The following is a 16,653-nucleotide window of genomic DNA, read 5'->3' on the forward strand; positions in this document are numbered from 1 at the left end:
ATATATGTATGTATGTATGTATGTATAGCCAGAGAGCAAAAGGTATGTTGAATAGGAAGGGATGATATATAAAAAAATAAAATTAAGGGGTGAAAGAGGAATGTATTGAGAGGAGAAAGGGAGAAATGGAATGGGGCAAATTATCACTCATAAAAGAGGCAAGAAAAAGCTTTATCCATAGAGGAGAAAAGAAGGGAAGTGAGAGGCGAAAAGTGAAGCTTACTCTCATCACATTTGGTTTAAGAAGGGAATAACATGCTCACTCAATTTGGTATGAAAATCTATTTTACATTACAGGATGATAGAAGGGAGGGCAAATGGGAGGAGGGAATAATTAGAAGTAAACACTTTTGGGGATGGACAAGGTCAAAAGAGAGAATAGAATAATTGGGGGGCAGGATAGGATGGAGGGAAATATAGTTAGTCTTACACAGCATGACTATTATGGAAGTCTTTTGTAAAACTACACATATACAGCCTATATTGAATTACTTGCCTTCTCAGTGGGGACGGGTGGGGAGGGAGGAAGGGAGAGAAGCTGAAACTCAAAGTTTTAGGAACAAAAGTTGAGAATTGTTTTTGCATGTAACTGGGAAATAAGAAATACACTTAATGGGATATAGAAATCTATCTTGGCCTACAAGAAAAGAGAGAAGATAGGGATAAGGGAAGGGAGGGGTGTGATAGAAGGGAGGGCAGATTAGGGGAAAGGGTAATCAGAATGCTTGTCGTTTTGGGGTGGGGGAGGAGAGAGATGAGGGAAAAAATTGGAACTCAAAATTTTATGGAAATGAATGTTGAAAACTAAAAATAAATAAACATAAAAAACCATGTTAATATGTAAAGTACTTTCTAAACCTTAAGGCCCTATATGAATGTTATCTATTAAAAAAAAAACTACACTTACCTTGACTCACCCCACCCCCATCATTTCCTAAATGACCCCTAATGGTCACACAGTTAGAGGTTACACTAGGTAACTTCTGAGGTCCTTCCTTTCCAATGTGAAATGACATCATGAGTATCCTTTGACCCAGAGACTGGACCACCAGATGGACAATCCAAGAGCCCAATGATTTATAATGACCCTAGATACATCAAAATATATACAACAGTATTTTCCAAAGTGTCAAAGAACTAGAAACAAAGTAAAGGTCCAGTGATTGAAGGAATAGCTAAATAAGTTGGAGTAGGTGAATGCAATGGAAAGTCTCTACGCGGTAAGAAGCAAGGAATATGGAGACATATGAGATGACTCGCATGAAGTTATACAAAGGAAAGTAAGCAGAACCATGGGGCCGCTAGGTGATATGGCACAGTTGATAGAGGGCTGGGCCCAAAGTCAGGAAGACTCATCTTCCTCATTTGAAATCTAGCCTCAGATCCTTGCTAGTTTTGTGACCCTGGGCAAGTCACTTAACCCTGTTTCTTTCAGTTTCCTCATCTGTAAAATGAGCCAGAGAAGGAAATGATAAACAGCTCTCATGTCTCTCCCAAATGGTGGCACGACAGAAAAAACTGAACAAATGCGTTACATCTAGCAACAATAACATTATAATTACAGAGAGTGCTACAGAACAATTGAAACCAAACGCTAGGAAGTTATCATGACCAAGCTTGGCTCCAGAGAAGAGACCTGAGAAGGCACTGCAGCCTGCTTCCTCACAGAGGTGAGGACTGTGGCTCAGGGAGCTCCGCCCATGATGTCGCACTCTATCACTGTCGTGGCTAGTTTTGTTAAACTGCTTTTTTTTCTTCTCTTATAATAAAAGATAGTCCTCTGGGAAGCTGTGAGAGGGAGACATTGTAAAATGCAGGTGATGCAAAAGCAAAATGTCCATATAAATTTATTTCTTAATAAGAGCAAAAAATGTGGCTCTCAATGTTTTACCAAAAAAAAAGAAAAAGGAAAGAAAATAGTGAGACAGTTCCATGTGTCCCTTTCAACATTCCACCAACCAGATGTCAGCCTCTTTGAATTTATTAGAAAATGTTCCCAGAACAATCACCAAGAAGCCTTGGCTGATTGCCCCCTGTGAGCTGAAAGTTTACTAATGAGTCAGGCTACAGTATGCCAGGGCAACCCCATGCAGACTGAGGCATTGAGGTGAGGTTTGGTAACTTAATTGGCCCCCAAGGGGTCAAGGAAGAGAGAAAAGAAAGTTTGCAAAGCAACAAATTAGCACGAAGCCTCTGAGAATTCTTCCCAAGACACTGAAAACTTCTACCACTTTCTTGGGAGTCTCAAGAGCTTCTGGGAATCATTAAGAGTCTGTTTCAAGCCAGGGAGAGAGAATAACCTGCCAACTTGCCATTTCCCAAACTTGAGTGGTTATATTCCCTGGCAACTGCCAGCCAGGGACTCATCAGAACTGCCACTAGGAGGGCTTGGAGGCTTAGAACAACAACTTAGGTTGACGTGGCACCATTTGGCGCGTGCAGTGTACTTTACAAATTCTCTTGTTTGAACTAGAGATACTGTAATGTCCATTTCATAGCTAAAGGAACTGAGGCCAAGGGAGATTAAGTGATCTACCCCGGGTCACAGTTTGTGGGAGAGGCGTTTCAGATTAAGTCCCTTGACTGCAAATCTTGCCATCTAGCATGCCATGAAGCATTATTGACAACAATAATAGCTAGCCTTTTTAAGCACTTTAAGATTTGCCCTTTATAAATTCATAAAGCATTTTAAATTATGTATACATGTATTATCTCATTTCATTCTCCCAATTCTGTAAACACTGTCATTATTATCCCCATTTTCCAGATTAAAAAAAACTGAGCTGACAAAGGTTAAGAGAGCTGCCAGAGGTCACACAGCTGGTAAATCATCTGAGGCTGAATTGACCTCAGGTCTTCCTAACTGTAAGTTCTATCCACTAGAACACATAGCTTCCCCTTTCCTTAGAACAATCCCATTGGGCAAGTTAAATAGGTCTGTGTTATGGAGGACGAAATTCAGAGAGGTGAGGTGATTTCCCCAGGTTCATACAACTGCGAAGGCGGGCTGGAAACCCAGGCCTCCCCACTCCAAATCCGGAACTTTTTCTCTGGCCCACTCTTGCTTTTCTGTCAAGCTCTCTGTCCACAGCCCACTCCTGCCCCCATGTCCTGCCTCTCTCTCAGGCACTCACTAGGTTCTCCCCACCCCTTATCCAACCTGCTTCCCATCCTGATCTCCCCTCCCCCTACCACCACCAGACTGGAAAGAATAACAAGCATCTGATTTATAGTCCAAAGACTTGGATTAAAGTCCCAGCTCACTCATTTCTCTGGGCCAGTGCCCTCAGATATCAAATGAAGGGTTGGAACCATCTGGCTGCAACTACCTCCAGCCTTTAATGTGCACGGTGTGAGCCCCCCATGCCCAGAAAGATAGCAGATGAATTCAGTCACAGGACCTGGCTTTCAATCCTAATGCAGTCTCTTTACACTTATATTAGTGTGGTTCCTGGTGGACAAAGTACAGGATTTGCAGTCAGAGGTCCTAGACTCAGATTCTTCTCCGTTGACTACATGTATTACCTCCCAAAAGTCACTTAATTTCTGTAGCCTCAGAATCCCCATCTGCAAAATAAGGCTAGACTAAAGAAGGTCCTTTCAGTTATAAGTCTGTGATCCTATAACTGACTCCTTATGCCATCCTGCCAAGTCATTTCCACATTCTGGGACTCAGGTTCCTCATTAGGAAGATGAGGAGGTTGAATTAGGCATCTGACCCATACAGTCCCACCCTCTCTCTTGGCCTTTCTGGGGTTGGACTAAACATCTGAGCTACACTATACACTCCCTCCCCTCTCTGGGCCTCAGTTTCCTCCTCTGTAAGGTGAGAGGGTTGTACTAGATGACCTCTAAGGACACTCTCAACCCTAGATCTATGCTCCAACAAGTTTAATCATCTCAATGATTCCCATAATGACTGCCAAGGTCAAAGGTGGAAAGCCAGGTCTTCCTGGTTTTAAAGCTGGGCCTGTACAACTCTACCTCCCACACTGTATTACTGTCCTCCGGCTCAGACATCTTACACTTTTCCTGATCTGTGAAGCGAGGAGGATTGGCCTGGCTGCTCTCTAGAGTCCTTTACGGCTCTGAACCAGATGCTCAGGCTCCGCTCGCCTGTGACTGTGGGGAAGATGCAAGTCAGCCAGGCAGGCTCAGCCTCCTCTGCCTCTCTGGAAATGATGCCTAATGCTAGTCCTCTCTCACCACCTAGTGGCCGCTCATAAAATAGCTCCAGCTGCCCTGAACAAAACCGCAGCCTTTCTGAAACGTTCAAAAGCCTGAGCCACAAGCTCCCAGTTTGGACGGAAAGGGGGTCTCAGTTTCTCCTTTTCACCCCCCCAAATCCATTCTCCCTTCCTGAGATACTTGGCTCTGCCCACAAAGGGTCGATTAAATGGCCTGCCCCTCCTCCCTGTCGGATTTAAGTCCCTCCTTTAAACACACACGCACACACACACACACACACACACACACACACACACACACACACACACAGTCAGTCCACAAAAGGAAATTTAAAAGATTCCTAAGAATGCCAAGAAAAATGAATTGGGCCTGGAGTATTTGAGAATTTTCATCTTTCCCTTATTTGCATATGGGAAAGTTCAAGAAAGAAAATTACTCATTTCTCCTACAATCTGGTTAATTGGCAGATTAGAGCCAACTTTTGGATTGCATCCCCCAAGCACTTAAAAAAACTAGGACATCTCACCACATGTAGCTTTACCCATTTGAGTTAGATATCTGTAACAGGGACAGGGACAGAGTCTGAACCTGTGATTTTTTTCACTGACTCTGGACCAAAGGAATACTGGAACTTAGGAAGTGAGCTGCCCAGAGGTACATTTGAGTTCGATCACTTTGGCTGCTGAGCAGAGAATGGATTGGACTGGGGAAAGAGGTCTGAGGCAAGGAGACCAAACAGGAGACCTCACTGCCACAATTCAGAGGAGGAGGAGTCATGGCCTGCACTGCTGGGGCGGCCATGACAGAGGGGAGAAGGGACAGAGGGAAGGGACGGTTGGTCAGTAAGAAAGTGGGGAGCATCAAAGACAACAGAGGTTGGAAGGGTGGTGGGAAGTTTGTCCAGTAAGTTGGACTTTTTGTGTTGACTTTTACCTCCAGGGAAGCAGCAAATTGTGCTTTGCATAAGAATGTAAGAAATGTCTGAATTTTTGAGTTCCTAGTGCTCTCATTTCTCCTTTTTAAAAAGCTGCCAGCATGTTGGAAACTAAGGCATGGGCAGAGGAGGACCTTGAAGTTTGGTTCACTTTGTGTAAAGCAGAAACATGAAGGAGGATCAGTACAGGAAGCTTAGTCAGGACTCGTCCAGGCCACAAGCCCTTGGAGATCCCACCCACTGTGTCACACCCATACCTCGGTTAATGGAAGGGGTTTTCACCTCTATCATCTCACCCAAAGCTCACAACCACCCTATCAAATTACTGCTATTATCCCCATTTTACAGGGGAGAAAACTGGCACCCAGAAAGGTTCAGCCATCAGCACAAATCTCAGGGCTAGTTTGTGGTTGAAAGGGTAGCTGTGGGATTCTGAGCAAGTCTCTTAATCCCAGTTTGCCTCAGTTACCTCCCAGGGTCATTGCTAGGACGAAGTAAGCCAACAATGGTAAAGCACTTAGCTATTGGCAGGTAGTAAGGGCTGCATGAAAAGTAGCAGTCTCTCCTGACTCCCAGACCTTTGCTTTGTCTTCATTGCCAACGCAATTTATTTCTCTGGAATAATAGCCATTTAAAATATCAGATACCTACAGTTTACAATTCCATTTACACTGTCATATAAAGAAAATATTAAAGGCAAAGACAGCTTTTGGGGGAGAATGTTTCCCAAAGTGCTCAGCTATAAAAGGGCACCTTACGGCTGTTGGGGGCAAATCACTCCCTTCCCCTCCCTGGGCCCAGCTTCATCACAGGTAAACAAAGGCATTTAGATTAGGTGAACTTTAAGGCAGCCCATTTTCCCACTTGAAAGTAGGAAATCTTTCATTTTTGTCTCTTGATGTGACCAGAATTTCTTATTACCACAAATGCTTAGAAGTTTATTTGAGTTCTCATGGCTAGCATGGCTTTTTTGAAGTATCATAATAATTTTTAAAGGACATTATACAGGGAATGCAAGCAGTAGGATTAGAGCTATTGGTTGTTGTTTAATCATGTCCAACCATTTGGAGTTGTCTTGGCAGAGATAAGAGAGTGGTTTGCCATTTCCTTCTCTTGCTCACTTCACAGATTAGGAAACTGAGGCAAAAGTGACTTGCCCAGGGTCACGCAGCTAGGGTCTGAGGCTGGAGCTCTTTAGAGTGATTCAGACAAGAGCTCATTAAGGGCAAGGACTTTGTCATAGCTTTTAACCTTTCTTTGTAATCTCAACACTTAGCACAATGACTGCTACCTATTAAGTGCTATTGCTTGTTGACTGACTTCCAGCTCTAACACTCTCTGTTCGGTGTTTAAAAGACCCTCAGAGCTCCTGGAGACCAAGGCCTGGAGAGTTCTTTTGGAGTTTTGGCTTATGGGGAGGGGGGCTTTTGCCTTTGCACCCTTAATACTTAGTACAGGGTAGCACAGAGGAGGCAAATGCATAGTAAACTTAATATTTCACCTGAAGATCTTTTCTAAATCTGATGGTCCACATTCTCTGTTCTAATGAATAAACGGAAAAAATTAAATATTTTTATTTATTAAGGTCCCTTTCAATTTGGACAATCTGTGTTCTAGGATGAATTAAAATAATTGTTGGGGAAAGCCATTTGGAGTCAATGCACTGGAGCCAAAAAAGCTGACATTCTTCACTTAAAGAGAAATAAGGAGCTTTAGGGGCCGACATGGAGTAAATAGAGCAACAATGGCTTAAGAAATTAATAGCACAACTTCACCAAGGGTGAGGGGGGAAGAACACTCAAAGAATGATCTCACCTGGCCTTCATGGTGCCTTTGGGTGTGTGCGGTAGAGGAAGGGAACAGCTCTCTAAAAGAGCCCAAGATGTTCAAGCAAAGCCAGGTATGCTCCTACCTGAGGCCAAACCATCCCTAGAGTCCTGAGGGTCAGCTGATGTGTGCCTTCACAACACATCCTTACCTTTCTTCAGGCATCAATCTGCATGTGGGCGTGAGTAGGCATGCTACCAAACAGTATGGAGACAGCTGTAGGCACCATGGATAGAGCACTGGACCTGGAGTCTCCAAGACCCAAGTTCAAATCAGACACCTAACAGCTGTGTGACCCTGAGCAAGTGGCTTAACCACCATCCTTCAGTTTCCCCGTCTGTAGTTAGGGGGTAAAAGCAGCATGTACCTTGAAAGATTTGTAGAGATTAAGCAAGATAAAACGTTGAAGGTGCTTTGGAATGTTAAGGCACCATATAGATGCTGGGACCGGTACAGGTCCATTTCTCCAACCACTCCATCCTGGGGTCACAGATAACACCTCAGAGGTCAGCTAGCCCTGCTCCTTCACTCTATGTCCTCCAGTTTTCAGAACCTGAGACACAGAGGGAAATTATTCCCCAGGTATTAACAGAGCTGAGATTTCTACACAGGGTCTCAGACTTGAAAGCCATCATAGGAACCAACATAACAGTGTCACCTTGTGGTAGCACAGCACACTGCAGGAAGGCCCTTCCATGCACCATCCTACTTGATTTTCATTCCCACGCTGTGAGGAGGGAGGGACAGACTGATGATCCTCACTTTACAAATGAGAAAACGCGCTCACAGAGATCAGACGGTTTGCACAAGGGCACAAATTGGTGACTGATGGAATCCGGTCAGCCATCACCCAGGCCAGTCTGAGAGGCCATCATGACCCGTGGCCCAGTGGGTAGAGCTCTGGATTGGGGAAGACCTGGGCTCAAAATGTGCCTGTGACAATTACTCACTGAGAGACTGAGCAAGTCTTCACTCCCTTGAGCCTCAGTTTCCACATCTGTCAGATGGTGATCATTCCAGTTATAATTCATGCTTCACAGAGTAGTTGAGAGACCCAAATTAAGCCATTCCTTTACAAACTTTAAAGAGTCAACATCAGTTATTATTATTTAATACCGGGATGCCTCTGAGACACGGTGCAATGTCCATTTGAAAGCAGTCTCCTCTCCAGAGGCCTTTTCTCTACTCCCATAAGCCCCTGAAACCAAGAGGGGGAAAATAAGGCAACTTGATTGTACATTCATGTCTTTTGTTTTTACCTATGAGTTCACTGCGATAGAGAATCCTCAGTGAGAAACTCCCCAGAGCCACGCTGGATCAGCAACTCACGGTCTTAAAGAACTGCCTAGGACAGGTTTACGAGGGAGTTGAAGCCAGGTTTTCCCCGGCCACTCTCTATCCTTCATTTCTATACACTTTAAGGAAGGTTAACAAGGCCTTTCCTGAAAGGAAGCTAAGGTCCAGAGAGTTGAGCCACATGGCTACTAAGGACACAAGCAGGATTCAAATTGAGGGTCTGCCTGCTTGGACACCATGACACCACACTGCCAAATTGTGATGCTGCTGTCACAATGAATGTGACAGCGTTAGCTGGGCAAACGGCCTATAGTCAGAGGGGCTAGAGCTGGGTTTGGGGAGGCAGGGGCAGAGGGAGGTTGGGGGGGGGGGTGCATTAAAGGGAAAAAAACAAGTTCCCATAAGCTGACACTTTAGATTTGTTCTCTGTAAGTCTTTTGAGACCACTTGCCAAGCCATTTATGTTTTAAACTTCCAGAAAAGCAAGTGTCATACTCTGCATATGTGTAATAAGCATGACCACTGGACTGGAGTTTAGAGTCTGAGAAACACTCAGCCATGAAAATCAACAACAGCAAACTAACATCAGGAAGCAAGGCCCAACAGACAAGCAAAGAATACACAAGCAAGTGTTTCAAAAGATGGCTCAGTCGTGTCCATCCCAGAAGACAAGCTGCCCATTGGCTACATTTAAGAACCCCTTGCACAGGGGGAGCAGCAGTCTTTGGAAAGTATGACCTCAAAGAGAACAGGGAAAAACACATAGGGTCCAGACCCCACCTGCAACCCCTTTGGATCACAGACTTTAGACACCTTCTCTCACCTTAGGGCCAACCAGTCCACCTCCCTCACTTTACAGGTCGGAAAACTCAAGTCCAAGAAAGGAACTGACTTATCCAAAGGCACACATGCAGTAAGAAGCAGAATCAACATCTGCAGTGAGGTCCTACAGATCTTTAGAGGTCATTGGATCATAGATCTAGAGCTGAAAGGGATACCTAAAAGGCCATCTAGGACAACCCTCATTTTACAGTTGGGGAAACTGAGGTTCAAGAAGCTAAACAGCCCCAGTTGACTCAATCAATTGGGCTATGGCCCTTCATCATTCTGATTTACCCTCAGAGGATTCACAATATCATGTCTCTAGAACTGGAAAGAGAGCTGAGGGAAGGGGAGGCAGAAGGGAGAGGGAGAGGGAGAGGTGAAAGGAGAGGGGGAAGGGAGGGGAGAAGGGGAGAGGGGAGGGGAGAAGGAGAGGGAGAGGAGAAGAGATGATACATACATATGTATATGTAAATATATGCATAAGGTAGCCAAAGATATGGAAACCTTCCCACTAACCACCTTCTTCCTCCAACTGTAAGGAAAGATGTCATAGCCTGCTGCCTGTCTCCCAAGTCTGCATTAGGTGAAGGAAGGGAACCTTAAAGTGTGTGTGTGTGTGTGTGTGTGTGTGTGTGTGTGTGTGTGTCTGCGTGTACAGTGTGTACAGTACATACAGTACGTACAGTGCATGTGTTAAGGCCTGGGCAGACCACGGAGCTTTTCACTTTATCTTTTCTCTATGTTACACTGGAGCTTTCCAGGGAGAGAAAGAATATTAGCAGGAATCACTAATATAAAAAGCTAAGGAAGTCAATAAAACTTCTTTGAAAAAATAAAGGAGGCAGCCTTTCTGCCTACATTTTGCAAGGGAGAAACAAAATAACTTCACTGAAGGTATGAATATGAATTCACTGAACTCTGTCTCATTGTTCCTGAAGAGAACTGGAGGCCCCCTCATGCCCTGCCACCCCCTCACCCAAGCCCCGCTTCTGTCTGAGGCCCCAGCTGCTTTCTGCATGTCCTCGGTCTTCTTCTCTCTTTACTGTCCGTACGACCATAAATAGGCATCCTATATTCCCCCAGCCACTAGAAGATGCAGATCAGAATCTCCCTGACCCACATCTGACCTCTCAGGAGTCACGCTGGGCCCCTCTACTGGACAGCTTCCTCCCTGAGAGGGTCAGAAACGACGTCAGAGCCTGCTGCCCCCGTCTCCCAAGTTCCATACCAGGAGGAAGGGAGGGGTCCTTTAAACAATGTGCTTATTTAAGGGGGGGAAATCTTCTGAAAGGACTGAAGGGGCAAGTCCTTTCCTCTGTTTTTCCTTCCAGAGAGAACGCCCAGATCCAGAGATAGCAACTGGCAGAGCATGGCCAGGGTACAAGGAGTGAGTTGATCATCTGGATGCCTATCCTAGTAGTGCCCCAAATCATAAAACAAGGAACCGATGGTCATAGGATCATAGACTGAGAGCTAGAAAGGACATCAGCAGTCACCAGGCCTGACACTGTCATATTAATAGTGATAATAGCAAAGATACAGTGCATGAATGTTTGCAAATCACCTTCCAGAGATATTGTCCCACTTGAGGACCACAAACATGCGAGGTAAGTGCTATTCTAACACCTCAAATGAGTTAACTAAATCTGGAAGAGAGGAAGTGACTTGCCCAAAACCATATAGGCAGTAAGTGGATTTGAACTCAGGTCTTGTGACATCAAAGTGAGTGTTTTTCCCACAACGCCATGCTGAGGACCTTGGGGGATGGAATTTCTACCTGAAGCACGTAACACCTAATCCTGTTGTTGTTGGTCATTCATTTCAATCAGTTCTGACTCTTCATAACTCTATTTGGGTTTTCTTGGCAAAGATAATGGGGTGGTTTACCATTCCCTCTCCAGCTCATTTTAGAGATGAGGAAACTGAGGCGAACAGGGGTAAGTGACTTGCTCAGGGTCACACCTCTGGCAGTGTCTGAGACCAGATCTGAACTCACAAAGATGAGTCTTTCTGACTTGATACTTCTTTACCTCTGTCCAAATCTGTGGGACTTTTCTTGATTCCCACTGGTCCCATCAGAGAAGAAAGATGGTCTTTCACACTTCTTACTCAAAAAGCAATAATGATAACTAGCATTCATATGCCATGCTAGAGTTTACCAAGTGCTTTCCATAACACTATCTCAGTTGAGCTTCAGCACAGCCACCCCATGTGGCAAGTAAGTACTTCAGGTATTATGCCCAATTTACAGCTGAAAAAACTGACCCTCCAAGCATCTAGTCCATAGTCATACTACTATTTTGGTATGCTGTTGTTAGAGATAGAACTCAAATCAAGGTCTTCTCGACTTCAAGCCCATTGCTTGAGCCACTTGCCAGGCTGCCTATCAGTGCCCACATTCCTCCCAAACTCTGGGCACAAAGAGGCTCTCCTGACTTAGAGTCTCCCACAACAAAGTACATCCATAGGGGAGAGTCTGAAGATAGGATCAATAGAATATGAACCAAGCAGCCTCATCCATCCCAAACCCTGTTCCATCTCATCATAGACCCGAGTCTGAGGTTCTGACCCAATCTTAAATGTATTAATAGCTACTGGAGAAAGCAGAGGATTTAGACAGAGTAATTTTCTACCATACAAGGACTGGCTGAAGGACCTGGGATGTTTGGCCAGAAGAGAAGGCTTGGGAGAGGGGCTAGAAAAGTTGTCATGTGGGGGGTGGAGCGGAGCCTAGATGGCAGAGTAGAAGGACAGACCTGTAGAAGCTCCCCTCCATAGTCCATAAAATAGCTGTAAAAAATGACTGTAAACAAATTTTAGAGCAGCACAAGCCACAAAACAACAGAGTGAAAGGGATTTCCAGCCCAAGACAGCCTGGAAGACCAACAAGAAAAGTCTATCACCAGGTGTGGAGCTGAGCACAGCCCAGCCTCGGCCAAGGGCACAGAAGGAACAGGACCAGAACAGGTTTCAGGGGGCAGAATCTCTGGCAGCAGCTGTGGCTCCCAGAATGTTCAACCCACAAACACCAAAAACAGCTTCAAAGGTCAGTGAGAAAGCTCTTTCACCTGCATGAGAAGGGAACGGGGTCTGGTCCCGCCAGCAGCAGCCACTGCAATGGCAGGGTCCACTTTTGGAGCCCTCAGCCTAAAGCCCCTGGGGAAACTGAACAGTTGATCTGGATCTCAGCCCTCAGTGGCTCTCCTAGGTTGAGGAAGAGGGCTGGCATGGTAGAGTTGGAGGCGGTGGTGGAGAGGGAATTGTACTTGCAGATCCTGGGCAGAAGAGTGCTTGTGGTTGCTCCCAGACAAGAGCACAGGCCAGGAAAGGGGTAAACTCCTCTTCTTTGATTGTGCCACCTTGGAGGAACTGAGAACTTACAGGTCTCCAGAGTATACCCTCCTCTTGACAAAGGACTCAACAGTCATGTAACTGGCTGGGAAAATGCCCTAAAAGGGGGAGGGGGGGGGAATAAGACTACAGAAGGCTACTTTCCTGGTGTACAGATATTTTCTTTCATCCTTTCAGATGAAGAAGAACAAAGGATACCATCAGAGGAAGATTAAAAGTCAAGGCTTCTGCATCCAAAACTTCCAAAAAAATTATGCAATGGTCTCAGGCCATGGAAGAGCTCAAAAGGGATTTTGAAAATCAAGAAAGAGAAGTGGAGGAAAAACTGGAAAGAGAAATGAGAGACATGCAAGAAAATCATGAAAAGCAAGTCAACAGCTTGCTAAAAGACACCAAAAAATGCTGAAGAAAATAACACCTTGAAAAATAGGCTAACTCAATCAGCAAAAGAAGTACAAAAAGCCAATGAGGAGAAGAATGCTTTCAAAAGCAGAATTAGCCAAATGGAAAAGGAGGTTCAAAAGCTCACTGAAGAAAATAGTTCTTTAAGAATTAGAATGGAACAGATGGAGGCTAATGACTTTATGAGAAACCAAGAAATCACAAAACAAAACCAAAAGAATGGAAAAATAGAAGATAATGTGAAATATCTCATTGGACAAACAACTGACCTGGAAAATAAATCCAGGAGAGACAATTTAAAAATTATGGGACTACCTGAAAGCCATGATCAAAAAAAGAGCCTAGACATCATCTTTCATGAAATTATCAAGGAAAACTGCCCTGAGATTCTACAACCAGAGGGCAAAATATATATTGAAATAATCCACCAATCACCTCCTGAAAAAGATCCGAAAAGAGAAACTCCTAGGAATATTGTAGCCAAGTTCCAGAGTTCCCAGGTCAAGGAGAAAATATTGCAAGCAGCTAAAAAGAAACAATTCAAGTACTGTGGAAGTACAATCAGGATAACACAAGATCTAGCAGCTTCTACATTAAGGGATCGAAGGGCTTAGAAAAGGATATTCCAGAAGTCAAAGGAACTAGGATTAAAGCCAAGAATCACCCACCTATACTCAGTAAAACTGAGTATAATACTTCAGGGGAAAAAATGGTCTTTCAATGAAATAGAGGACTTTCAAGCATTCTTGATGAAAAGACCAGAGCTGAAAAGAAAATTTGACTTTCAAACACAAGAATGAAGAGAAGCATGAAAAGGTGAACAGCAAAGAGAAGTCATAAGGGACTTACTAAAGTTGAACTGTTTACATTCCTACATGGAAGACAATATTTGTAACTCTTGAAACTTTTGTCAGCATTTGGGTAGTTGGTGGGATTATATACACCAGCTTCCATGTTGGCCCTTTCTTTACCTCAAAGAAAGCTGCTTCTTCTTCTTCTTCTTCTTCTTCTTCTTCTTCTTCTTCTTCTTCTTCTTCTTCTTGCTGTTGCTACTCTTGTCTTTCTCTCTCGAAGAACATGCAGTCTTTGAGAGACACAGAACTGGAATCCCTGTTGTTTCCCCCTTTATAGCCTTAGCATTATACTTCTGCCACCATCGAGTTAATTCTCCAGGCACAACAAAGCCAAGAGACAAGCTAGTACCACACAAGTGGTCACTGGGGTTCTAAGAAGTGCCCTGAGTCAGTAGCCTGAGTTAGGGTCATTGGGGAAAATGTCCACCCAACTACCAGAACTTGGTGTTATTTCTTCATGAGACCCTGGAGACATCACACCTGTTGGAAGGCTTGAACCCCAAATGCTTTTAAGAGGAAGAGTATTTCATGTTGTGTTTCAAGGTTTGTAATGTGCTTTACAAATATCTCATTCTACCCTCACAACAACCCTGGGAGGTAGTCACTATTATTGCCTCACTTAGCAGAAGAGGCAGAGGTTAAATCAAACAACCAGTAAATGTCTGAGGCTAGATTTGAACTCAGGTCTTGTTGACTCCAGGTCTAGTGCTCCATCTACTGTCCCACTTAAGCTGCCCTCTGTCAGCTCTGAGAGCAAAACATCAAGACAAAACACACATATGACAGATCCTTCCAGCTTGACACTCTGAGGAATTTCCAAACCAGACACCATTAAAAATTCTTGAATTTTTGAGAAATGCACTCTTGACACCTCCCTCCCCCAAACTGATACGTGAAACAGCAAAGTCATGACAGCAGCAGTTTATTGAAAAGAATTTTTTAAAATAATAATTACATCTTTGATACAAATTCAAACTTTTTACACCTCAGTTCTGACTCACAAGAGTTTGATATATATACAGTAGATATCAATGCATGTCACCGCCATTAGAGACAAGAGCCAGTGAACTTGGGAGAGGGGGAGGGGTCTGATTGGACACTGATCATCACACAGAAGTTTTCACAGGATCACACACATTTTTTTCTTAAAAAAAAAGACACACATAAAATACCAACCTGAGTAAATCTCTACTAAAAACCATAGAGCATCATGAATTACAACATCACATATTGCACCTTGAAATAATCCTTCTTACCAAACACAGGAACAACAAAAGAGCCCAGGCTGGGCAAGTGGAGCCGTGTCACCATGGGGGCAGAGAGCCCATCTCTACCCCTGCCCTGCCCAGCCAGGGAGGGGCTGGGAGACAAGAGGGACCAAGTCTTTGGGAAGAAACTAGGGAAAGAAGAGGGGAGTCAAATATGCTGGAGGGGAGAAAGAAAGGAGAGGAAGGGGAGAAAAGACGGGGCAGGAGAAAAGAGAGGAGGGAAAGGCAGAAAGGAGGAAAGAGAAGATAAGGAGGGAGGAAAGAGAGAAGGAGAAACAAGAAAGGAAAGAAAAAAGAAAGGGAATGAAAGAAGATTAGAGATGAAAAAGAGGAAAGGGTGCTTTAAAAAGACCATAGGAATGGCACTGAAAAGGTCAAGCCTTTTCTACTAATCTATTTTTAAATATAATGTATATTCCAATTATGAGATTCAATATAAAAATATAGATATCTACTGATTTTTGCCTATGGAAGCATAATTAGGAAAGGCACATGTTTAAATATAAAATCCACATGGAGGAGAGACCACATCTCCCTCTTGACACTATAAACAACCAAAATTATGCATTTATCCATCAGTGAGATTCCAAGATACAGTAGGTAAAAATAGACTTCTGATCCTCAAAATATAGTCAGCTCAACACAATCTTGGCTTCAGAATGTGAACCATATAAAAGAGTTTGTTCATTTAAAAAAAGAAAGAGAGAGAAGAGATACAGAAGAAAGAGAGAGAGAGACAGAGAGACAGAGAGAGAGAGACAGAGACAGAGAGAGAGAGAGAGACAGAAAGAGACAGAGAGAGAGAGAACGAACACACGTGTCCATTAGAAAGAAGAGGGGGAAAGATTTGCAGCTCACTTTTCCTCGCTGGTCTGCAACCCCCAGGGAAAAAGTCAACTCATCCTATTCCTAATCTGGAATGTAGTTGGTTTACTCAGCCACAGTCCTGAAGTCCAGCTTCTTGTTTGCATTTTCTTACATGTGTATCTTCAAGCCTTCAATTGGTCATAACCAAACAATACACACACACGCGCACGCACACACACACGCACGCACACACACAAACACAAATTAAGACACTGTACATATAAAAACATATCCACAACAGTGCATTCATTTCCCTTTACTGTGGGGGTGCCGGGCCCAGAAAGCCCTGGGCAGGAAGGTTTTCCTTTGGAATTAAGCAATGTAACCATTTGTCTTCCCAAAAGCAGTCATCGGCGCAAGGTTCTCATAGATGGTCATGGCCGTCGTGTTTTGGTAGATGAGATCAGCTTTGGAGTCTTTCTGGGACTTGATAATATCCCAAACACACTGATTGAGGAAGACATACTGATCCTGACCAAGAAAATGCAAGAGAAAATCAATGGTCAGGAGTTTCACTGATGTCAGCAGGAAAGTTGATTTGAAACCGAGCATGGGACATGAGCAGAAAACATACCTGGGCCTGAAACTGTCTCTGGGTCTTTGTTTGGATGGGTCCCAGAGGCTTCCTGTCTCTTCCCTTCACTGGCCAAATTCCTACCCATCCTGTAAAGCTGAACTCCAATGTTGCTCTCTCCTCCAGGATGCCTTCCCTGATTCCCAGTGGGGAATGAATGACTATCCCCCTTGGAGCTCTCTGACTCCAGAACTCTGCACTGCACTTCCAACTCACTGCACTTCTCATGCAATGCTGTTAGTTAGACACCCCTGGGTTAGCGACTTA

General features: G+C 44.1%; 1 protein-coding gene across 4 annotated transcripts in view; it reads right to left on the reverse strand.

The window, feature by feature from the left end:
* Positions 1-14,583: 14,583 nt before the first annotated feature.
* PTPRJ (protein tyrosine phosphatase receptor type J) overlaps positions 14,584-16,653 on the reverse strand; it is a 170,248-nt gene continuing 168,178 nt past the window's right edge. For all 4 annotated transcript variants that reach the window (XM_072617498.1, XM_072617495.1, XM_072617497.1 and 1 more), the window contains one exon: positions 14,584-16,283. In XM_072617498.1, coding sequence (XP_072473599.1) covers positions 16,125-16,283 — 159 coding nt within the window. In that variant the 3' untranslated portion in view covers positions 14,584-16,124. The remainder of the gene's footprint in view (positions 16,284-16,653) is intronic.

Source organism: Notamacropus eugenii, chromosome 6 (assembly GCF_028372415.1).
Source record: "Notamacropus eugenii isolate mMacEug1 chromosome 6, mMacEug1.pri_v2, whole genome shotgun sequence".
Lineage (NCBI taxonomy): Eukaryota > Metazoa > Chordata > Mammalia > Diprotodontia > Macropodidae > Notamacropus > Notamacropus eugenii.